This window comes from Thamnophis sirtalis, unplaced genomic scaffold (assembly GCF_051295495.1).
Source record: "Thamnophis sirtalis isolate CommonGarterSnake01/CBP01778 unplaced genomic scaffold, rThaSir2_p1.2 scaffold_1, whole genome shotgun sequence".
Classification (NCBI taxonomy): Eukaryota; Metazoa; Chordata; class Lepidosauria; order Squamata; family Natricidae; genus Thamnophis; species Thamnophis sirtalis.
This window is the reverse complement of record NW_028261381.1, coordinates 24,024,883-24,050,589: the sequence shown is the minus strand read 5'-3', so window position 1 is coordinate 24,050,589 and position 25,707 is coordinate 24,024,883. Positions and strand designations below refer to the sequence as shown.

Genomic DNA, 25,707 nt, shown 5'->3' with positions numbered 1-25,707 from the left:
CTAAGTCAATCAACTAAAATTAGCAAACTTCCTCAAACTCCCAAGTTACCCAGACCTGATCCACATACCAAAGGAGAATCCTAGAATCAACATGTACAAACTTAATCCTGGACAAGCTCCCCCTATAAAAATCTGCTACTGTACCTCATTTCTCTGCAGCCTGTCCCTAAAAGCAAACGATTTTGCTTTTAGGAATAATATTTTTTCTTTCCTCACAGCTGTCTGGATCTCATTTTTATTTATTTTTGCAGAGCCCCAGCTCAAGTTGGAACCCCAAATTATTCTTCTCACATCTTGATCACTCAATTGTACAATTTTTAAGAAAACATAAGATCTAAATGGGAAATCTGGTGGTGAGGGGGAAAACACAGGAAACAGTAAAGGTGTATGAGTTTATCTGAGTGCATGTGGTATATATACTCTTCATTATTTGGAACTGTTCCTCATCCTTAAGAGCTTCACTTTTCCAAACTTATATTTTAATCAGATACACCTATTTATCAATATAGGATTTACTCTCAAATAAAGACTTGAGAAACTATACAAAGTTATTTTCTACCTTAACAGCTTTTTGGTGGTTAAACTAAACAAAAACATGGCAGCAATTATAAACAAGAGCAAATTCAAATACACAGCAGCACAGTCAACAAAATTAATACATGTTAAAAGTCAGGCTGGCCAACAAAAGAAAACCTGGGGCATAAAGCTGCATTATAATGCAACAAATAATAGAGGCAATTTTGAGGGGTAGTAGACATATAGTATCTGGAACACGGCAAATACATTGCAGATACAATCAAAGAGCTAAACACAATGTACCAGGAGTACCTTGCTCCTAAGTATTTTCTCTCATGATACTCTCTACCAGAGTTTGTCTTTTTCTAAGTAAAAGGGTAGAAAATTAAAAATGGTGGTTATGTGCTGTTATCGACTCCAGAAATATTCATGAAAATAAAGGAAAGGGGGTATGTTTATGCTTTGTGGCATTTCATCAACATTTTATTTTTTTAAATCAGCAGAGACAAGTTTGTAGACATCAAAGGAAGTGTCTGCAGATACTCCTGTGGCCCATTCTTGAATTACACTATGCCACTAATGACTATATATATTCATACTTTAAAAAAAAAATTGCTGTGTCTATCAAGTCAATGTTGATTCTTAACCATCACAGGTAAGATTTTCTCAATGAGGATCTGTTCCCTAAACTGGCCTTTCAGATCTTTCAACACATACCCTATTATTTATTCATGGTAAATTTAACCACCTTATGAAATGTACAATGCACTGGATTACAATAAAGACTACAGACCTACACAACATGCCAAAAGCTAGCTTTCTAATTTGTAGTTTGGTAATCCTGCAGCCCAAAGGCAATTCCTCGCCTCAGGCAAGAGGAATATTTCAATTTGAAATATTGACTCTTGTAGGAATGAATACATGTCGCTTTCTCAAGAACTTGAAATAACCAGATTCTTATGCATTATATTACCCAAATAAAAGCCCAATGGATTCAAATCTCTTACTCTTAAAGAAGCAGCAATCTTATTATGCTCCACAGGTATCAATAGCAATTTTGGTAGAAACAAATGTAGATACTGTTCGGATCTTTTCCCACTGCCACTTTCTTTCTGCATTTAATTTCAAATGATTAAATTCGGGGGGGGGGGGAGTGATTTTGAAGGTGGGGAAACGGAGCATCCTTTTCAAAAGGGAATTGCCCTCTGCAATCCATAGTACGTTTCGGATAAATCTTATTCGGGCGTCTCCTCTAATCCCATCGCTATCTTTAATAATACCGAACCAAATTCCGGATAATGGCTAAAAGAAAATGTACAGCAAATGAAAGCGCGGCACGTGCATGGTGCCTGCGAAGACCACATTCTTCACCCAGGCCTTTGGCAAATCAGAAGACATACAGGTTTAATAGATTATTATTGTCCATTAGAACTAACATTAAATTGATACGCTATAGTGGTAAAGCTGCTGCTGGCCTAGAGACGAGGACCTCCTCTAATCCCATCGCTATCTTTAATAATACCGAACCAAATTCCGGATAATGGCTAAAAGAAAATGTACAGCAAATGAAAGCGCGGCACGTGCATGATGCCTTAAAAGGCTCCTCCTGCTGACTATTACAAAGCACCACAACATCGTCACGTTTTCTATCCCGCCCCCCGACGCGGAGGGCAATGCTACGTGACGCGCGACGGGGGGGGGAGTTACGTAAGAAGGAAGCGGTGCATTTTGGGGATTGTAGGCATGCTAGACAACGAGGCCGCCCGCGCTGAGATGGTGAGATAGGGCATCGTTGTTCCGGGTCGACAATACAGAGCGGCGGAGGAAAAACGTGGGAGCAGGGCGGGGAGTGGGAAAGCCATCCCGGCCTTTTAATTGCGGCAATTTTGGAGGATTTAGTATTGGTATCGGAGGTTAAGCGGAGGGGGAGAAATACATCGGTTGTTTTGTATATATTGTTCTGCTAAGTGGGATTTTAGGCATTCCACCCCCTCCAAACCCACTTTTCATTTACTCTGCATGGCAGGTAATTCAGAAAAATGTGTCCCCGAGTAAGCCTTCTGGCGACACCGTGTTCCGTTTTACAAATAGGCAGCAATGCAGAGTCAGTAACGCAGCCTAAAGTTAGGTGGAAGGGAGCCTCCGATGTACTCTGCATTTAGGATTTTTTTTTTACTCCGCACTTATCAGTGAGGACGGCGTCTTTAAGAATACAGCAGGGTTTTAAAGATATATTCTGTTCAAAGGATTACAAAATTAAGTGCTTCCGTGACTTAAATATAAAGTTAAGGTGAGAGAAGAGTTTCTAGGTAGAAATTCACGAGTGTTTGAGAATTATAAGTAGATGATGCTTAAGAGGCTTGCCAACTGTAATAATATAATTTGCGTTAATGCTTCAGATGTGAAGTCTGGCGCCAGAAACATGAATATTTGGCCTTTTCTTATCTGCTGCTGTCCAAATATAAATTGGACTTCAAATTCTATTCAAATTCCCCAGCCTTCCAATTCTCATATTTTTCAACTAGATGTCCATGTTGAAGGCCAAATCTTGCCCAAACTACTTGTTGAGGATAACTCTGGAAATAATCGCATCTCTCATACTCAGGATAGTACACGTAGTCCTTGAGTTACAACCACAATTGAGCCCAAAATTTCTGTTGCTAAATGAGACATTTAAGGTACTTTTACCCCATTTTATAACGTTTCTTGCCATAGTCGTTAAGTGAATCATTGTAATTGTTAAGTGAATCTGGCTCCCCCATTGACTTTGCTTGTCAGAAGGTCTCAAAAGGTGATTACATGACCCCAGGACACTGCAACTGTCATAAATATGAGTCAGCTACCAAGCATCTGAATTTTGATCATGTGGTCACGGGGATGCTGCAAAGGTCCTAAGTCATTTTTTCAGTACTATTGAACTTTGAACAATCACTAAACAAACTACTGTACGTCGAAGACAGTGGTGGGTTTCAAAATTTTTAGAACCTCTTCTGTAGGTGTGGCCTGCTTTGTGGGAGTGGCTTGCCGGCCATGTGACCAGGTGGGAGTGGCTTGCCAGCCATGTGACCGGGTGGGAGTGGCTTGGCAGTCATGTGACTGGGTGGGCGTGGCCAGCTTGGGAAATATGGTGAAACTCACTTAACAATGCTCTTGCTTAGCAACCAAAATGTTGGCTCAGAAACTCTGGCATTTGAAGCATGCAAGTCTTAAAGCTGTCAAGTTACAAGACTCTTGCACCCCTAACCCTTTAGAAAAAAAAACCAGGGGTGTTCAAACTTGACAGCTTTAAGACTTGTGGACTTCAACTCCCAGAATTCCTCCTCTCACTCTTCATCTTGATGATGTGCGGACAGGCGGGGGCAGGGAGCTGGAATCAGTTCTAAACGGCAGGGTAGATTTGTAGAACCTCTTCTATAGAAGAGGTTAGAACTGGCAGGAACCCACCCCTGGTCGAAGACTACCTATAATGCAAAACTACTCAGAAAGACCCATTAAAATTTACCTGGGACATTTTTCTAAACAAACATAAAGCTGCAACGTCAAACTGGAATTCTAAATTATACAAGAATGTATGTCTCGGAAAGTAATGATTTCCAGTGGGAGGAAACTGAAAGCAATCTGTATTCTCTTCTATTTAGATGGCTACTGTTTTCTGAATAAACTATCCAAACCAGAAATTGGAATTCTTATCAAAATGTTTTCGGGTTCATCTTCATCTGCCCCAGCAAAAAACACTTCTACTGTTGCATTTGATATTCACAATATCTGCCATCGACTAACTAGAAGATCACAGGGATTTTATACCAAAGATGCTGGAACTGTTTATAGGAAAAACATGGGTCTCTTGAGGAACCTAATATGCCAGGTAACAGCTATGGGAATTCTTGCAGTACATCTTATAGCCCAATCTATACCAGGTTTATTGACAACTTCTGCATAGAAACCTAGAATGAATTTCATATGTAGATCATACTTTTGAGATTAAGCATGGGTTTAATGCTATTTCCTATACTTGTATGTTTACTAAAAATAGAAGCATGAAGTGATTCTAAAGGAAATATTTTTTTCAGTGATTATTAATGCAATCAAGACTACAGAGTTACCTGGTACTAAAAATTCCAAACAAATCTCTCTCAGTGCATTCCTATATATAGCTACTTAGAAATAAACCTTGTAGAATTAGATGAGATTTATTTTCCGGTAGGCTTGTATAGATGGCAGCTTTATTGACGCTTCTGGAGTTTTTCAAAGCTTCTGTAGTTCAGTCCTATACAATACATCTTTATTTAGAAATGAACCCTACTTTGGTCAATCTAGTTACTTCTACTTAATCATGCATAGGACTGAAGCTAATGTTATATACCGCTATGAGTAAAGGTACCATACTATTGCTTACATTATTAGATACATTATTTATATGAAATATGGTTATAGCATAAACAGGCTCAAAGAAATTGCAAAATCAATTAAAGATTGTATAGTTGCACTTTATATTTGAAGTTGGAAAATAGGTATATTATATTCCATCTTTGATGTGATGTGGAAATGATTTTCTTAGTTGCTAGTTTATTTTTGCCATAATTAAGATGTGCTTTAATACACCTCAGTGTTTAATTGGAATACTACTTGTATCTATGGAGAAATGAAGAAAGAGAAATATATGGTATATAATTGTTTTAAAAATGTAATAGAGTGCACGCTAAACTTTGTTTTAATTTATAAATCAATATAAATAAATAAATTTAAGGCATTTCTTCTTCAAATATCAAGTGATTTTTTTAAAAAGTCAAGATTTCTTTCTGGGGGAGAATGCCTTCAAGTCAATCTTGAATCCTGGCGACTCTCTGGTCAATACCCCACAGTTTTCTTGGCAAGAATTTGGAACTGGTTGCCATTTCCTTCCTTCCTAGAGCTGAGAGAGAATGATTGGCCCAAAGTCACCCAGCTACTTTTATCATTCAAATAAGTTCTATGTTTATAAATAGCTGGTTTTACAGAAATATCTATTGTGACAGGTAAACACCTACGACAATTATGACATGGTACTAAAAATGATAACCTTTTGCAGCAAGTTACTATGAAGGTAACTGTCATGAATAGTTTAAATAAGTATTTTAAGCCCATTTTTTTTATAACTCGTTATTGTTTATTTCAGGAAACAACAACATTCAAGAATGTTTGGACTATACATTCTTTATCTCCAATTTCTTATCACAGTGGAAAAATTTATCTTGATAATTACCGGCATTGTGTGAGCTGGTAATTATTATCTTTAAAAACCTTCTCCGTTTCTTTTTAGAAAGTATTATAAAGAGATATTTTATCATTTTCTGAGTAATTTTATTAACTTCAGATGATAAAATTCAAACAGTACAATATTAATAATATCTAGATATTCACAGAGATGTAGTTTTTGGGTTAAAATTGGGCGAGGTGGCAATTCTATATAGAGCTAAAGCCTGACTTACCTACTTGGAAAGGTTCTGTTTATTTGATATGACTCATGTCTAGGATTACAGATCTTTGTTTTTAATTTTTTAGCTTTAGCTTGGGCATTATGTTTTATTATAAACTAGCTGATAACCCGGCGTTGCTCAGGTATTTATAGATGTCAAAGCGTTTGTCTGATAGGAAGCCACTGAGAGGGCCTTTCTTTCCCCTACTCCAGTGGTTCCCAAACTTGGCAACTTTAAGACTTGTGGACTTCAACTCCCAGAATTCTCCACAAGTCTTAAAGTTGCCAAGTTTGGGAATCACTGCCCTACTCCCTTGCCTATCGTCCCTTCCCTCTCCCTTCCCATGGACTCCTCTTTCCTGCCCTGTCTACGATCCTGGCACTTTGCCCTGAAGCATTTATCTGACAGGGAGCCATGTTTTTAACTTTTTTAGTTTTATCTTGGGCATTATGTTTTATTATAAATTGCCAAAAGGCCTCAATAGCTAGTGGCATATTACGTTAAATAAAAAAGTAACACATTAATAGCCTGGTATTTGTCTCTGGTAAATGCCAAATCAGGTAGCACATGACCAGGGACTTTTTGTTCAAAGTGGCCGTGAGCAGTGATGGAGAGACATGAGAAAGTAGAACTGAACTAATTGCAGTCCTGTGATAAAGTTGAATATTAGTATCACAGAGTGGCAGGGTAAAGATCCTGAATGCTGGCTGTTATGAAGATTTGGTAACAATTTAGAAGAAATAGTTCAGTCGCGGAACTCATCCCCATCAGATGTCATGGTAACTTCCAACGTAGATTGCTTTAAAGGGCAGTTAGTCATATTTGGGAAAGGAATATCGGGCTATATCCTTGTTTCAGAATTCCCAAATACCAATTGCTGTGATGCTAAAATGAGAGATTAAGTGCTCATTTGCAGACTGAGTTTTCTGGATGAATCTGCTTGGGCACCATGGCTCCTTCTCACAGTTTGCTACTTCACAATGGGACTTATTTAGTTTGGTTTAGCATGTTGTTATGCCCATATAAACCTTAATCAGAGATGGGCTGCACTTCACAAGCGGTTTGCTGGTTGTGAGGGTGAGGGTTTGCTGGTTGTGAGGGTGTGCGCGCTAGCTTTGCTTGCATGCGCCCCTTTGAGAGTGAAACGGAGCTTCAAAGAATCAGGTGATCAATTCAGGCAGCTCCGGTGAGTAAAGCAGGGGCGGAGCAAAACTCGGGTGGGCAGCAAGGGTGAAGGGAACCAGCCAGAAAGTTAGTTATAAATGGATAGCTTAGCACAAGGGTGGGTGGGCAGGCCCAGACTGTGATCAAAGCTAAGGGTTCGCCCGAACCCGTGCAACCACACAACAACCCATCTTATGTGATACAGCATGTTAGCCAAGATAGGATTGTTGCCTATTCTAACAGTGTGCTTATGTTCTTAGTAAATAAGCAGGACTGTTTGAATAATAGAAAGGGATATATTTTAATTTCCTCCTCCTTTTGTCTCTGTCAGCATTATACCAAGAACGATTTATCAAATGCCAAGATGTCCTACCTCAGAAAAAATAGAAGATGCTTTATTTTTGGAATGCCCGATGGTAAGATTTTTTTTTTAAATAGCTCTGCTGAGTATGACAAGTAGTTGATACCCTTGTGTCATAGCCAAAATATGCTCCCTTCCTTTATCTTAGTTACAAGCACAACAAATTCAGTGAATTCTCAGAAGCATCATTTAATGAATGAAAGTAGCATTTTAATATCAAGTTTGGGTTCTCCCTGTTACATGTACTTGCTGTTAGTTGGGGTCAAATATGCGCTATGTGAAAGACGATAGAATAGATAGATAGATAGATAGATAGATAGATAGATAGATAGATAGATAGATAGATAGATAGATAGATAGATAGATAGATGATAGATAGATGATAGATAGATAGATGATAGATGGATGATAGATAGATAGATGATAGATAATTTTCAGGAACATGGTTGGACAAAACAGTTACATAACTCAAGAGTTTAGAAGAGGCTAAAGTATTTTTTTACTATTCTGTTTTGCTCTCGGAATCAGAGGTGGGATGCTCCTGGTTCGACCCGGATTGGGCAAACTCGTAGCGGCGGCAGGACGTTCTCCCATCCTGCTTGGATGCTTCTGCGCATGTACAGAAGTGTCACACGAGCGTGAGCACTTGAACTGGTAGTAAAAAAATTGGCAACCCACCACTGGTCGGAATATATATAAATTACAAGAAGATGTCAATACTTTTGACAAAGTGCAATTCAAAATCTTTTGTGATTCATACAACCTTAGATCTCCATGTTTGAAATCTGATTATTATATTAAGCATTACGGTTTGATAGTGCTTCGGGTAGTAAACTGCATATAATAAAGGATCGACCCAGTTTGTTGAGAGAATGTGGGGGAGCCAGTCCCCTCCTCTCCCCCGTTGCCCCATTGCTGCAGCAAGGACAGGTGGGAAGAATGGAGGAGGAGAATCACAGATTATTCCCTACTGCCATTGCGATAATGGACCTGGCCCCAAGAGGGAGTGAAGGGAGTGGCTAAAGCAAGTATTGGAGAAGCCACCAGAATCACCAAAGGCTCTGCTTCTGGTCTCTGGTCTAGGCCTTACTTACCCCACTTCCTGGCAATCTGGAGCAGCTACAACACCTCCCAAATTCTTGGTACTAAATTCTACACTATTTGTTCGTGACTTCTATAGGGTTCTTGCCTGTATAACTAGATTTACTGAATGTGTGGGACAAGGATTGGGAAGCCCTGCAGGAACTATGGGCCCCAAGCAGGGGTGGGTTACGGATCCTGGTGCAACCGGTACAGTGCAACGGGGCCCGGTGTCCCCCACATGCATGCGCACAATGCACACAGCACGCACGTGCATTCTTACATCCACGACGCCTCCGCAATGCCTCCACGACACTCCAGCTGCTCGGCGGAGCCTCACGCATGCGCCATACGCTCCATGCACATGCACGGAGGCACCAAAGAGCTCAAATACAGGTAAGGAGCTGGGGTGGGCAGGTGAGCCCTCCGGAGCACCGTACTGGAGTGCTTCCGGCAGGCACTAGTACGCCCATACTGGGGCATACTGCCTGCAACCCACCACTGGCCCCAAGCTAGTTACTTCACCTGACTCTAGCACTTATTATGTCCCTGATAGCAAGGAAGAGCAGAAGGTAGAGTTATTCTGGATTTAGAGTTTTGGATTAGAAGATACAGTACCTGTTTTTGAGTGGGCTTTTTGTCAACATACTGGAAGGAATGATAAATACTTTGTACATCAGGGTTTAATAATAAAAAAGAAGAACTAGGGAAGACATGATAGCAGTGTTCCAATGTCTCAGGGGCTGCCACAAAGAAGAGGGAGTCAAACTATTCTCCAAGGGACCTGAGGGTAGGACATGAAGCAATGGGTGGAAACTAATCAAGGAGAGAAGCAACCTAGAACTAAGGAGACATTTTCTGACAGTTAGAACAGTTAATCAATGGAACAACTTGACTCCAGAAGTTATGAATGCTCCAATACTGGAAGTTTTTAAGATGTTGGATAGCCATTTGTCTGAAGTGGTGTAGGGTTTCCTGCCTAAGCAGGGGGTTGGACTAGAAGACCTCCAAGGTCTCGCCAACTCTGTTATTTTATTCTATTCTATTACAGTTTAAAATTATAAATTGTATTAATGGGGTTGTTAATAATATGGAAGTTTGTATGGATTTTTCCTTTAAGAACATTTAAGCAACATGTTAAACTATTTAAATGAAAATAACTTAAGGAATGAGTCCTTCAGGATATTTTGAAATATAAGTCACTCGCTATTGCCTGTGCTAGCTGAAGCATTCCACAACATGTGGAGGGCCAAAAGATTGTCCTTGCCTGCTTTGGTGAATGTATCTGGACGACTTTTGCACAGGGTGGTAAACAATCAGTGACATCTCTATAAAAATGAAGGCCTATAGAAGTACAGGTAGTCCTCAACGTACAGTCACAATTGAGCCCAATATTTTTGTTGCTAAGGGAAACTTATTAAGTGAATTTTACCCCATTTTATGACTTTCCATGCCCCAGTTGTTAAGTGAATCAGTGTAGTCTTTAAGTTAGCAACATGGCTGTTAAATGAATCTGGCTTCCACATTGACTTTCCTTGATAGAAGGTCACAAAAGGGGATCACATTACCCCAGGACACCGCAACCATCATAAATGTGAGTCAGTTGCCAAGCATCTGAATTTTGATCACGTGACTACGGAGATGCTGCAACGGTCGTCAATGTGGAAAACGGTTTTTCAATGCTGTTGTAACTTTGAACAGTCACTAAATGAACTGTTGTAAAAGTCGAGGACTGCCTGTAAAAGGCATTCCCCCAACTGGCTTTACAGGTAATCCTTGACTTGCAACAATTTGTTTAGCAACTGTTTGAAGTTAAAACAGCACTAAGAAAGTGACTTACAGTCGGTCTCGCTCTTACTACTATCACACCATGCTCGTGGTAACATGATCAGAATTGGAGCAATTGGCTACCGGCCTGGGCTTACAATGTTTGCGGCAACCCAGATCAATATTATTGTCATTTGCAGCCTTCCCAACCCACCGTTCCGACAAGTAAAATTCAATGGGGGAAGCCAGACGCAATTAACAATTGCAAGTTTCACCTAAAGACAGCAATGATTCGCTTAACAACTGTGACCAAGAAAAGGTTGTAAAATTGGGCACAACTTGTCTATCAACCATCTTGCTTCACAATGGACATTTCTGATCCCATCTCTGGTCATACGTCAAGGACTTTCTGTACACGAAGGCAGCCAATTGTAGTTTATTCAGCAAACTGTACCTTAGAGAGCTGTGGTGTAGCATGACAGGTGATCTTTCTCTGAATTTTCTGGAGATAAAAGTCCTTTTTAATGCAGGGGGAAATGTTGCCCAGGCCTTCAGACTACAAGCCTTCTTGGGCAGCTGTGACCGCTCACAACTGGCTTTTCCGTCTGTCTGCAAATACAGGAGAGATACTTGAAAAGGTGTATCTTTCTTCCCACTGCAAATTCAGGTAATCAAGGTATGCTTGATATAACGCTGTATTGGTTTGTTAAAAGGAATGGAACTCTTCATGTTTCTGGAAAGCAACCTGGTCTAGTTTCAGTGCTTTAAAATGTAACCCTAAAGAGTGCAACCCATTGTACTCATTAGACTTATTCCTAGATTTCTTCAGGTTAGTTATAGGCAGTGGCGAAATTCAACAATTTTCCCTACCGCTTCTGTGGGTGTGGCTTGGTGGGTATGCTTGGTGGTCATGTGACCGGGGTGGGCATGGCTGCACAGCTGACTCACACATAATATAAAAGCAGCTGGACTTCACACCAAATGGCCCCTGCAACAAACAGGAACCTCACAAAGAGCTCAAAAACAAACTATCACACTTTACACAAAAATAACACACAAACTGCACAACTGACTCACACCCAATGTAAAAGCAGCTGGACTTCACACCAAATGCCCCCTGCAACAAGCAGGAACCTCACAGGCAATCAGGCACAGCTGATTGTCGGAACGTTTTTTACTTTTTAAAGCATTTTTTTACTACTGGTTCTGGGGAAGCAGCCCGAACTGATAGCATTTCACGCCTGGTTATAGACATGTGTCTTCCCAATTGTCTCTACCTTTCCTACTCGATCTGGCAGAAAAGATGTGCTTTGCGAGCTGTCGGCTTAGTGCTCCAGAAAGAGGGCTTTTTCTGCCATACTGTCTTTGTTTTTGTTGTTGTTGCTTTTTGGGGAATATCATCCCCCTAAGATTACATTAATCCTGTCCCTGTTACCCTTCTGTAAAACCTAGAAAATTTAGTTTTGTGACTGAGCCTGGGACCCTGAACATATGATAGAGCCCTTCTCCTGCTAGGTGAATAATTGATTGGATACTACCCGAGTGCAGAGGTGAAATTCAGCAGGTTCTAACGAACCAGTAGCAGAAAATTTGAGCAGTTCGGAGAACCACAGCAAATACCACCTCTGACTGGCTCCAGAGTGGGGTGGGGATGGAGATTCTGCAATAGCCTTCCCCCAGGAGTGGAGAGGGAATGGGATTTTGCAGTATCCTTTCTCTGGAATGGAGAGGGAATGGGATTTTGCAGTATCTTTCCCCTGGAGCAGAAAGGGAATGGGATTTTGCAGTATCCTTCCCCTGGAGTGGAAAGGGAATGGGATTTTGCTGTATCCTTCCCCTGGAGTGGAGAGGGAATGGGATTTTGCAGTATCCTTCTGCTGAAGTTGAGAGGGAATGGGATTTTGCTGTATCCTTCCCTTGGAGTGGGGTGGGAATGGAGATTTTGCAGTATCCTTCCCCTGCCATTGTATTTATTGTATTTTGTATTTTATTGGTCTTGTATGCCGCCCACTCCCGAAGGACTCTGGGCGGCTTACAATAACAGGGGAAGGGGATAAATAGACAAATAGACAAAACAACAATTTAAAATACACATGCCCACCAAGCCACTCCCACAGAGCCGGTAGTAAAAAAAAATAATTTCACCCCTGCCCGAGTGCCATGTGCTTTATTTGTTATGTTATTTATTGTATGGTAAACTATTTAAAGTCACAAAGGAGCTATACAAATACATTTTATTGTTATGGTTGGTTGCACAGTCATCCAGATGTTTAGACTGGATCTGATATTTTTGCCCACCTGTTTCACAAGGACCTGGGAAAGGCTGGTGCTGTTGTCTGTTGATGTTAAAAGTGTTGCCTCAGGATGTAAGCTGTTCCAAGTAAAGCTGCCTTTTGCAATTGACTGGGGGTTATTTAGTTCTACTTCCATTTGCAGGTCTTTGTATTTTGTGATTTTTCTCCAGTTCTTTCTGTTCTCTTCTGCTGACTCCAGGTACTGATTCTATCTTTGCTTTCTTTTGCCACAGTCGTTATTATTATTAGACTACAGAATAGAAGATAATGGTAGAAGGACTGTGGCAAAAGTAAGCAAAGACAGTATCAATGCAACCCATTGTAGGCTCCTTGAGTGCGATATTAAAAGATATGGAGCATCACTTGAACACCATCAACATTGACAAAAATCACTATTGGACAATTGCAAAAGCAGCCCTACTCAGAACAGCTGATGTCCTGCAATACCTTTAACACTGTCGAACAACAACATTTGCCCATCCCAGGTTCTTGGTAAGGACTCAGTACATGGATAATTATTATTATTATGGTAGTTTGTGTGCCTGCACTTTGACCCACACTGACTTACGAGTCCCTTTCAATGAAATCAAATGGCTATAATGACAGGTTTTACACTCATGACTAAGATATAAACTTTTAACACAGTGTATTTGATAGCAGAGTTGAAACTGCAGGAGGAAATAGCTGCTTTGAATCAAACAAAGATACATTTCCAAGTGTGTCTTTTCTTGGGCAGAAAACTCTCCTGGTTAAATCAAGCTGTGTTGTTTCTTAGTTAAATAAAATATTTTATTCCCAGTTGGCTTTCTAAAAATGTCCTCTAATTCTATTTTTTATGATTTTTCCGCTTTATTTCTTACAGGTACTTAAGTTGGGACATGCCTCAAGAGGTCATGGCAATAAAGTCAACTCAAGTAAAACGCTCAGCAGCTGCACGACAGGTATGTTGACATGGAAGTGTTTATGATTGCTCTCTAAAAAAACCTTGCCATTACATTTTAAAGAAACAGGTGTGTTGCTTTCTTTTGCCACAGTCATTATTATTATTAGGCAACAGAATAGATTCTTCATACTTTCTTGGTAACTGCATCTTTAAAGTACATAGTCCCCTTACAAATTTCTTTTGATGTTATCATACAGGTTACTGCTTCGTTGTGTTGCAGGTTTCTAACGATACAGTTGAGACCTTGCAAGCATGAGCCACACCTTAATCTAGCCTTCCCCAATTTTAATACCTGGACTTTTTAGGGATACCATAAGTGGAGACTTAGTGGGAAGGTAAATTTGTCATTTTGAAAGATGGAAAGCAGATAAGTGCACATGTTTTATAAGTATTATAGAAAAATACGTAGGAAATGTAACAATGGCAATAGCACTTAGACTTATATACCATTTTACAGTGCTTTTGCAGCCCTCTCTAAGAGGTTTACAGAGTCAGCCTTTTCCCCCCAACAATCTGGGTCCTCATTTTACCCACTTCAGAAGGATGGAAGGCTGAGTCCACCTTGAGCCTAGTGAGATTTGAATTGCCAAATTGCAGGCAGCCGGCAGGCAGCAGAAGTAGCGTGCAGTACTGCATTCAAACCACTGCACCACCACCGCTCTTATGTACATATATGGATATCAGTTTTACACTATGTCTTGCATCTGTTTTCTCAGACAGGCATCCAGCAATCTGTACTGTACTTTCTTGCTATATTCAAAGTTTGGCCACTTTCATTTGTGGGTATGCTGGAGCTTGACAAAAAGGTAAGTTCATTGTCTTAGTGATGCTCTCCTCTCTAGTAATACCTGAAGGTAGATCAGTATTTTAAGCCTTCCACTGTCTTGAATCAATTAGCAATAGCTTATTTAAATTTAATATTAATGTACCATCATTATTTTGCTTCCAGGAGAGGCTATAGCTTAGTGGTGGTTTACATGCTCTCCATGTAGAAAGCCCCAGGTTCAGTTCCAGGCATCCCTCCTGATAAGGCTCCTAGGATTGACTGTGTAATGCATGGAAAGGAATTGAGAGCTACTGAACAACAGAGCAGATGGTCCTTAACTAGATGGACAGTTGTGTGGTTTGGTAGAAAATAGCTACTGACATCCTCATATGGGCAACTCTTTAGGTCATCTTTTGTTATGAGTTGATCAGATGCTGGAATCCTCCAGTGATCGCTTGACTAATGCAATTTTTTTCCCATTCCTCAAACCAGATCTTTGGAAATAGCATGGCAGATGTTTCAGTATCTCATGAAATGCTGATTGTAACGCACAGCACAGGTTATGTCAGATTGTATAGCTTCCAGGCAATCTCTGAACGGGTAATAGCATACAATTACAATACTTTATTTTTTTTTTAAGTATCACTATGAGCTTATATGAGATTTTTAAGTGAATTTTAACTTTTGCCAGTGAGGGCATGGGGAGGCAATTTACTATGTACCTAGGCACTAACCAAAAAGCATGTTTGGATCCAAATTGAAGAAAAGAAAAGATGATTTTTTTAAAAACCTCCTATTTTTTATCTTTTTCCTCTTTTTGGTTTCTATTATTTTTATTATATTTAAAGATGGCTTCATTTCATTGGATTTTTTTTAGTGTATTTAGATGTTTTGACAACATTTTGCATTTTTAACAAGAACATGCTTGGCTCCAAGCCAATGCAGTGTAGAGGACATACATTTAATTTAATCAGCAATGTGCCATTGAAGAGCGTTTGACCATTTTAATTAAGAAACAAGGCTATAATTCAACAATACAATTTGAGGTTGCAATCTCATAAACACAATTATTCAGGAATAAATATAGGTAACTCCATACAAAGAAGATACCAAGCATTTGTTATAAATCAACATAGACCTTTCTTAGATGTGTATACAAGCACATTATATTATGTGCAATAAAATTAACCAACTGTGATATTATTTTTAGTTCATGGAACACCCAGTGGATTTGGGACAGGAATACAGCTGGAATGGCAACGTTGGGATTGTGGGAAAATATCCTTTTGGCATTCCATGTAACATTAAAATAACAGGTATTTATAAAGGCTTATTGTTCACCAGCCTAACTGGTTGGCTTTAGGTTTTGTTTTTAAAAATGCTAGCATTCCCAATTGGTTTTATAATCTGATGGTATTTTTATATACTGTTATATATTAGCCTTTCCCAGTGTAATCCTATACAAAGTTAGCTCTTTGAATTCAGTGACAATCACTTCTAAGCAGGTGAATACAATAACATTGCAGCAGGTGAGGTGGTGGTGTTAAAAAGTGATACAATTTTTTAAAAGTTACACTGACTAAAATATTAAGGTGATACAGTATTCTGCTGGTGCCCCACAATAGGGAAGCCAGCAGGGAAGGTCCCAAGTTGCTCTGGTTAAGTCTCTCTCCTTGCCCTTTCTTTCCTCACATGCACCAAGCTCTTCTTCCCCCCTTTACTCACATACCCACCAAGCACCCCCCCCCCTTCTGTATCCTCCCTGCATTCGCATTTACACATGTAACCACTAGGACCATGTTTGAAAGGAACTTAACAAAGGCACCAAATCAGAGGTAGTATTCAGCAGGTTCTATCAGTTCTGGAGAACCAATAGCAGAAATTTTGAGTAGTTCAGAGAACCGGTAAATACCACCTCTGACTGGCCCCGCCCCCATCTTTTCTCTGCCTCCCGAGTCCCAGCTGATCAGGAGGAAATGGGGATTTTGCAGTAATCTTCCCCTGCCATGCCCCACAGAATGCGCCAAATGAATTTATTTGGGAAAGTGCTCTAAAAATGGGACACCAATCTGAAAAATGCCCCTCTTTGTATCCGTCTGTTCTTGGGTGGGTGGGGGTGAGTAGGGACACACCAAGAGAGGCTGTTTCTAGACTTTGTAAGTTCATTCTACACTTTGAAGTGGTTTCAGAAATTTAGTGGCAGCCAGTAAATATGGCAAAGTCCTGGCATATACATGAGACAAATTAAGTCAGCACTCTCTGTTATGAACTGTTTTCATTGGGAGGCTCATCTCCAATGCATGGCAATAACCCAAACTGCCTATATAGGTAGTTTTAAAAAACACTGTTTTCCAGACTCTCTTCTCCATCAGTATGTATCCATCTCTTGAAGAGAATATTTTTGCAGTTAGATAGGCATAAGGCAATAGAAGCCATATGTAGCTCGCTAGATGATATTAAACTCAGTTCCTGTCAGTGGTAACTGGCTTAACAAAATATAAAGGAGTTGTACCACAACAGTATCTGAAGGACCACAGTTAATTTCTGTTACGCAATAATGCTCCTCTATAAGCTATTGATATTCCATTATGTTTTTAGCAGGACAGTTTAAAAAAAAATTAGCTTAGCATATGTGTCTCCATATGTAGCATATGTATGTATATATGCACATGGGTAGTTATTAAAATAAATTGTTTTTATGTGGCTCTATATGTGTGTTAATTCAATTTTTTTAAAGAATTAAATTATATGTTTTACCGTGTGCACCCTCAACAATGTATTTTTTAAGGTATGGTTTATGGCTTAGCAGATTGCATGACTCAGGCCATTGTGGCTTCTTCAGCAAACCATTATTTAAACTAAACAAAGGAAATCATGAAATCCCACTTACAAATATACCATATTTTTTTGCTCCATAAGATACACTTTTTCTTTCCAAAAGTGGGTGGAAATGTATGTGCATCTTACGGAACGAATATGGGCGACTGGCAGCAGCCACGAACGCCAGTGGTGATCTCAGCACCTAGAACAGCTGGTTGGCGGTATTCCGTGAGGCTGATCCAACCACCGATCAAGACTTCTTGAAGATGTTGGGTTTTCAGTAAAATTAAGAATTCTATCAAGATTTTGCTTAACTTTATATTTTTATTAGCCTGGATTATTTTTGCATTCAAATATGAACTTTTATTATTAATGGAAATATTTGCTCTGTACTTGGCAAAACATTACTAATGTTTTTGATCACAGACTCAGTTATCTAATTTTTTAATAATTAAAATCAATGAAGATAGACTTCATATGAATATTAAGCAGTTTTTATCGGTTTAGCTGTCATGATTTCCCTCAAAAATGTAGAAGTAATAGAATGAAGTGCTGAAAATATTTTAGATCTGATTAATAATTAACTTACTTAATGGCGCCAATGACATATGACCAGATAGCATAACTGCTTTTCCAATAATGCTAAAGTTTCTATTACTGTGTAATTTTTAATATTTCTTTATAATACTTACAGGAAATTGATTCCTTGAGCTGTTCATTAACTTACTCAGATAATCATTTGAAGTTCTTCTAATTGAATGCAAAGTTGCATGGTTTGTAATCATCACTGCATTATAAAGTCGAGAACTGCATTTTTCTGCACTTAGTGCAAATTCAAAGGAGAGTTTTATTTTGATTGACAAGCAGAAAAACAAGTGAAATGATAATGCTGTTCTTATGAATATATTTATTAATATTCAGTTATTTCACAGACACTCCAGATCTTCTTTTTGAAGTCTCATCTCTCGAGAGCGCATTTCAGATTGGAGGATATCCTTGGCATTATATCATTACACCTAACAAGAGAAGTCAAGAAGGAATCTTCCATGTTTGTTCTTTAAAAGACCACACTTTGGTAACATTCTAATGCTGTGAATTATGTGGTTCCCTCAGGAATGATAATAGAACCAAAATGTTAATGTTTTTTTCTTAGATATTGCCTTTTATGAAACAGCTTTATTTAGGTAGCAACATAATATTGAAAGTTAAGGACTGTAATAATATTGAAGTGTTGGGCATGTACAAAATAATATATGATCAAGTTGAGGATTGTTTGAATTTCATTCTGAAAAGGATTCTGGAAATCCATATCCCATTGGGGGTGGGGGGTTATATCCAAAAGCATAGCGAACAAGGCTAACAATTATGATCTTAATCTTCATTTTCCCCTCCCCATCTGGAATCTATTTACTTATTCATATGTAGTCAGAAATAGGTCGCACTGAATTTAGTTGAGTACATTCCTGGAAAAGCATGAGTAGAATGTTAATGTTAAAGAGGGAATTTAAATGTCAGTTGATCTCATTCCAATTCAGAACTGCATTTTCAGATGTCCCTACCCTCTCCTTAGATAAATCATATAGAAATATAGCTTTCCATTAACTTCAATTTTAGTTCTTCGGATCTTTGCAGCACTCTCCCTGACCATGGCAAAAGGATCCACCATACTTAATTCTAACCAATAAGGAATTTAAAGCTCAGTGCATTTTTTAAAAGTGGGAACAACAAGTTCCAGAAACAGAGACAAACAAAACATTCTAAATATTTTTTAAACATAGTGGAACACCAAAGAAGTCTAAATAAGAGCTGATAACAAATTGGTGAAATTGTGGGTTTGGGCTGGGAAAAAGTGTCAAGATTCCTAATTTCCCACAGCCTCTTTAAGAATGTTGGGATGTGCAGATGATAGATTTTCTCACAGCTTTTGATCTTTTCAATGTTAGTTTAGATTTAAATGCTTAATCTTTAATACTTAAATGTTAGTTTAGATTTAAATTTAAATCTAAATTCTGTCGGTTTAGGCAAAGAATGGCATACAGGATATGAAATGTTGTTCGCTGGAACCTGACAGGATATCTTTCCACCCTGACAGTTCAGGAAGGATGCTACACGTGGGCCCAAATTTAATTAAGTAAGTGTTTGCTGAAAATTACTTTGCATCAGGATGAGAGTAACTTGCTAGTTCTATGTGGGATTGGCTGCTCAGATTGAATATCTGATCAGCAAAAGTTAGGAGCCACACTGTGGGGTTGGGGTGGGCACAGGTGAATGAGAGCCACAGGTAATAAGGAATGGGCAAGCTAACCCAGGGTTTATATGATTGTTTAGATGACATAATCAGGTCTTTTAAGGCCAGTGGGGAGAGGATAAGTCTGTAGGCTATGATGCTGCAGAGAAAGAGAGCCTTGACAGGAAAAGATCTCTTGGTCCTCCAGATAGCACTCTCTCATGGATGGGACCAGATCATACCTATACTACTGGATCTAACAGGACAGATGGATGCCACTGGAGAGAGACAGTCCCATAAATAACTTGGTCCCAAGCCAGGAGGCTTATTCACAATTGCTCTTTGGCCGAAATGTTTCTTAACTACTGTAGCGTTGGACTTAACTGTGACAAGAAAGATGTTAAAGAAAGGTTTAACGAAACTATGACAAGAAACGTTTTAAAGTAGGGCAAAACTCAACAACTCTCTTGCTTGGCAACAGAAATTTTGGGCTCAATCGTCCTCCATTTATGACCACAATTGAGCCCAAAATTTATGTTGCTAAGCAAGACAGTTCTTGAGTTTTGCACTATTTTAAAACTTTTCTTGTCACAGTTTATTTAAACCTTTCTTTAAAACCTTTCTTGTCAGCTAAGTGCAACACTGCAATTGTTAAGTTAGTAACACAGTTGTTAAGTGAATCTAGCTTGCCCTTGACCTTACTTGTCAGAAGGTCACAAAAGGTGACCCCAGAACATTGCAACCATTGTAAATATGAACCAGTGGCCAAACACCCAAATTTTGATCCAATGACCAGCAACGGTCATATGAAAAATGGTAGTCTCTTTTTTCAGTGCCATTGTAACTTTGAATGGTCATTAAACAAATGGTTGTAAGCCAAGGACTTAAAGGTAAAGGTTCCCACACACATGTGTTCTAGTCATTTCCAGCTCCGTTACAAAGCCAAAAAGCCAGCACTGTCCAAAGACATCTTTGTGGTAATGTGGCCGGCATGACTAAAAGCTGAAGTCGCACGGAACGCAGTTACCTTCCCACTAAAGATGTTCTTATTTTTCTATTTGCATTTTTACTTGCTTTTGAACTGCTAGGATGGCAGAAGCTGGACAAGTAATGGGAGCTCACCCTGTTATGCAGCGCTAGGGATTTGAACTGCCGACCTTCTGATCAACAAGCTGTGTCTTAACCACTGAGCTACCATGTTCCCTTAAGTCAAGGACTATCTGCATGCTATTATGTATGTTACTCTGAAGAGGCACCTAGCTCTTTCAAAAAAGAAAAGAAAAAGCAGCGTTTGGCTCCATCGTGCAGTAGTTTGATCAAACAACCACAACTTCATTTTCTACAAGAAATAAAAAGCGGTAAAATTGGTATTTAGGGAGAAAGTACTTTCCCCATTCTTGTGAATGTGATTGATCCCCATGGGGTTTTTATTTCTACAGAGTTCTGAAGTTGAAGGAAACTGAAAGTACCAAGCAGCAAGAAGTCACAGAGGATTTTATCATAGAAGCCAACAGGGAAAATAAGGTGAGATTATAAAAAGAAAACTGGTTGAAACCATTATTCGTTAAGACTAATATATTTCATTGAGAGAGTTTCTGTTCCTCAGACCTGAGCCAAACATTACATATATAATCATGGTTTATCAAATATATGACAGTTGGCTGGATTCATAAAACATGCTAAGCACAAACCAAAACTTCCTAACCGTAATGCCTGTCCTTTAACTGAACTCCTGTTAAAGGATAAATTGTTCAAGAGATGTAACATATCATAAAAATGGGGGGGGGATCCCCTTCCAGCTATATTTTCTATTTTCTGCAAGGTGATTTTTTTAAAAAAAAATCTCAGTTAAAGTTAGAATCTGTGTTCAAATAGAGGTAAAACAAATGCTCAGTTAGTGTTCTCCTTAGTTGATCATGTGTCAAAACAACACAAAAACCCCTCTCTTGTCTTCATATTTTTCATAACAAAGGTGAACAACTCTGTAACAGTAACAGCATCTGGCCGAATAGTGAAGAAGCGTTTTAAATTATTGGATGATGATCCTGAGCAAGAGGTAAATTCAGTTTTAGATAGTTGGCAATCATTTGATCCTGAATAAAGCAATGACCCACATTGACTGGGTAAAGTTTGCACATGCCTACAAAATGTTTGTGTTTGTATGCCATCATTTCTTAATTGATAGCTCCAGGAATATGTTGGGGATTGCTCTCTTTTGCAGGAGAGAAAGAGAAATAAAGCAAGCATTTTCACTTGATTGTTGGCCTCTGATCTGTGAGGAATCTCCCTGTGAATTATTATTGAATAATTATTGTGAATTAGTGTGTTAATAGGACTTAAAGAATGTGAGGACTGTTAAGTTCTAGAAATTTAAGCTGAGTTGCTGCTTTAGGAATCCTGGAAAGAGATGTGAGGAATTAACTTTGGTTGTTGATTATCCACTTAATCTCGCAAGGTCGTGCCGGAAACGAATTCTATGCTGTTGAAGAGCATGCAGGTCACAAAAAGATGATAAATAATGCAAAGAAAACAGTCGAGATCTGAGCTGAGCAATGTGTCCCTACATCATTAGCAATGTATTTTTGGAAACCATTTTTCACTTTCTATTAGGAACTGTAGCCGAGATGACACAGCCACAAGAATTCTAATTCCTCAGCTTCTGGAAACCATTTCCAGCCTTGTTTCCATGGAAATGAATATAGTTGGGGGTGGGGGTGGGTGAAAACATGGTAAGAACTGTTTGAGGCTTTTAGAATCTGTAATTCATTTATATTCAATTGCCAAATTTAAAAAGAGATCAGAGAGAAGCAAGACCCCAGGTTTTACCTAAAGCACACCTTTTCTTTGGCTTTACAGCCTTAAATTATATTTTACAGAAGGAAGTTGTTTAAAATACTTGCCTGTATTTAATTGGGGGACATAAATGCAAAAGATTTTGCAGTCCATTTTAGAATAAATCTTAAAACGATGTCTATATGAGTTCTCTGTGTGATAATTTCATTGTTAACAGTTATGTACAGTATTTATTTGGGTAGTTGCTGTGTTGTTTTTCCCAAAAACATCTCTCCATCTCTTAAGCTACAACGGAACGTACATTACAAATCAAATCCTGATGATGTCAGTGGTTCTGTGCCCATCTGTTACTTAAGTGGGTTGTAAATGTTATCACACATATAGGCAAGGGAACTAAAGTGACGTTGAATTAGGAGAGAAACCTACAATCTATCCCACGCTTAACCATTGGAAGCTCACTAAGTAGCTTCAGACACAAGATTGTAGTTGTGAGGGAAAAATTAAGAAATTACCGTGTTTCCCTAAAAATAAGATAGTGTCTTATTTTCTTTTGACCCCCAAAATAAGCACTTGGCATTATTTTTGGGGAAGTCTTATTATTTTTGAGGTACAGGTGGCGAGCGTGGTCACTTCATGGCTGCTGTTGTTTTGCAATATTTTTGGGGAGGATTTATTTTCAGGGGAGGCCTTATTTTAGCACATGCGCTCAAAAGCCCGATTGGGCTTATTATCCGGGGAGGTCTTATTTTCAGAGAAACAGGGTTTGTATCTATGTCATGTTGAACTCCTGAATGTCAGGATGCAAATTCACTAAATAAACTTGATAATGTACAAGTAGACGTTCAGATGGGTATAACCTTGTTCATTGAAATGGAGAGGAGCCTACCTGCGCTCATTTACCTTTCTACACACACAGTGTTTACAGTAAGGCAACTGAAATTTGAGTTACTAAAGTCCACTATAGAAATAATGCAGCCTTCCAAAGATCTCAGGTAAACTGGATTGAAAATGTAGAGTATGACCAGATGAATGAGAGCAAGCACTTAAAAATGTAGAGAACATTTCCTTCTTTTTATGTTTTAAATTTGTATTGAAAATAGAAGATACTTTAAAATGTGACTAATGTGCCCAATGCTGGCTTTTAAAAAAATGTTTTTTTGTGTGTGTGTGTACGTGTGGAAAGACCTTCAAAATTGTCGACTATGAAGATGAACTGAACTTGCTATCTGTTGTGGCTGTTACTCAGATAGGAGCTGATGGGGCAGCTCATCTTGATTTCCATTGTAACGAGCAAGGTATTCGGTTGAAGAGTTTTCCTTTTGTGGAACCCTGGGATGTGGTAAGTATAATGTAGGTTTTCCTAATGTTCCTACTGTCAGCATACTACAGTAACTTAGCTCTAATGACATGATACTGTCGAGCCATTTATATGTGCCATTCAAATGCTAAAGATAAACATTTCCAAGAAATGGGACAAGTTAAAGTAAATGAGTTATAGAAAGATAATAATGCAGCAATCTGGAAATACACACCATACATTCCTGTTAGATCCATCTGATTTCTATCCAGAGCTGAGTTTTGTAGATTTAAATTGGCTGGTTGCTTTGAAGCTGTGAGATACACACACTTCCCTCCAAATAACCTTTCCAATTTAAAAATAAGCTTTAAGCATCTTTTTAAAAAAACAAAGTTGAAGGACAGGTGTTTTTGATAATTGGATAAATGCATAAATGGCATTTATTTATTTTTTAAAAGTTCCCAGTCTGAAGAAAAAAGCAAAGCAGGCTTTTAAAGCTTTAACATGGAAAAAAAAATATGTCCACAGCTGAAATTCAGACAAAAGATGGACTTACAATTATACTAGTTCTTGTGTGTATGATATTGGCAATGTGTGAAAATCTGGCATTGTACAGAATGCCTAGGAAATGTACAGAATCGGTGATGATTTTAGGCAAAGTATCATATGTCTGTTATTTTAATATGCTATACCCGTGATGGCGAATCTGGTTTTGGTCCCAGGAGGCTTCAGGGAGGCCTGCTAGGCCCAAAACAGGGTGTGGGGTCGCATGTGCAGGGGGGCGGGTCGTATGGGGGGGGGAGGATTGCACACAAATTGCATTATGGGTGTGGACATTAGCCATCACTGTGCTATACAGTATCCTAGGTATTATATATATTATCTAGGCATTATGCAGAATGACAAGAACTATTTAGGCAAAGTATGAAAAAAGAGTCAAGAAAAGGGTTAGGCTCTGCTCTGCTCTGCTGGCTGGAGAATTCTGGGAGTTGAAGTCCACAAGTCTTAAAGTTGCCAAGTTTGGGAACCCCTGGACCGTTAGGGCTAGCCTTTATTGTAAAGACATGTATGAAAATGAAAGAATGTTATCCTAGAAGATCCAGTAACTTACCAATAATCTGGCAGGTGATGTCATACAAAAATGTTTTATCACCACAAAGCGTTTATGTGTCGTATAGCATTCAGGCTATCATTTGAAGTGTAAATTATGTTTTTGTTCTCCTAATGCAGATAGACAACCATGAAGTTCACTTTGATAGACATACAGTGCTGCACATACAACAACAGCGCCACAGGAAATTCAGCTGTCACGTATACCAGATGACCTGCAATATTGCAAAAGATGACTATGTATAGAAAGGAAAAAGAAGAGGATGTGCTTGGTCGAAAAGGGGGGGGGGGGAATGCTGAATATTTTTAGATTTCACCTTGATTTGGAGACTTCGTTGTGGGCCGTATTTGAAGACGTGCAAGTCTCTTTTTATGCAATGTAATAGTAGTAACTATTCTTCTTTGTATAAATGTAATTCTTTTTTAACTGCTTCTCAGCCTTTGGGATAAGATCAAATGTACTGTAGTATAAATTACTTTTAAATATTTATTTTAAAAAACACTCAAACAGCAAAATTGTAAATTGCCACAGATGTGTATATATACTGAATTTTTTCTAAAATACAGCTCTTTTGTATTAATATTGGTTGGAGAATTGTGCAGAATGCAAATTCAAACTACATTTTTGCTGTCATTAAAAAAAATGGAATTTAAATCACTTTTAAATTCTCTACACGGAGCAAAGAATATTCTTCAGTTCGGTAGGGGCTTAATCATGGTTATCTATGCCCTGCTACAGCTAGACATTGTATAAACACTAACTGACAGGGTTGTATTTCTTCTAACAGGCAGAGAGGGAGCTGACCTTAGTTCTTCTGTCAGCAGATAACTGATCACTTGCCAGTCATCTGAAGAAGATTGTCAAATGGGATTCTCTTTGGAAATAATACTGTGTGCAGCAGTCCACTACTAAATGCCTTGGGGTGTGTTACTATTTTACAGTTATGCAGAAAGAGTGATTAAGAGTTAAGAAATAGGCTGCTCATCAGAAGTGGGTTCCTACCAGTTCGCACCTATTCGGTAGAACCGGTTCATCAAATCTACCGAACCGGTTAGAAGAGGTTCCACCAGTGGACCCGGAAAGCAGGCCACACCTACAGAAGAGGTTCCAAA

At 38.8% G+C, this 25,707-nt stretch overlaps 1 protein-coding gene across 1 annotated transcript; it reads left to right on the top strand.

Annotated features, from left to right (window-relative positions):
- The first annotated feature begins 2,338 nt into the window (after nucleotides 1-2,338).
- Nucleotides 2,339-25,249, top strand: DCAF17 (DDB1 and CUL4 associated factor 17). The gene is made up of 15 exons (XM_087709164.1): nucleotides 2,339-2,542; nucleotides 4,155-4,381; nucleotides 5,672-5,775; nucleotides 7,468-7,552; nucleotides 10,875-11,011; nucleotides 13,501-13,579; nucleotides 14,298-14,387; nucleotides 14,840-14,947; nucleotides 15,558-15,663; nucleotides 18,100-18,242; nucleotides 19,189-19,298; nucleotides 20,834-20,918; nucleotides 21,367-21,450; nucleotides 23,371-23,526; nucleotides 24,715-25,249. The coding sequence occupies exons 1-15, from the start codon at nucleotides 2,536-2,538 to the stop codon at nucleotides 24,838-24,840; spliced, it is 1,647 nt and encodes a 548-aa protein (XP_087565290.1). The 5' UTR covers nucleotides 2,339-2,535; the 3' UTR covers nucleotides 24,841-25,249.
- Nucleotides 25,250-25,707: the final 458 nt, after the last annotated feature.

Bases quoted from the DNA above. Each gene is read 5' to 3' on its own strand.
- DCAF17 (XM_087709164.1), top strand. The intron at 4,382-5,671 runs GTAACAGCTATG...TGTTTATTTCAG, and splicing joins TGAGGAACCTAATATGCCAG to GAAACAACAACATTCAAGAA. The intron at 13,580-14,297 runs GTATGTTGACAT...CTGTTTTCTCAG, and splicing joins GCTCAGCAGCTGCACGACAG to ACAGGCATCCAGCAATCTGT.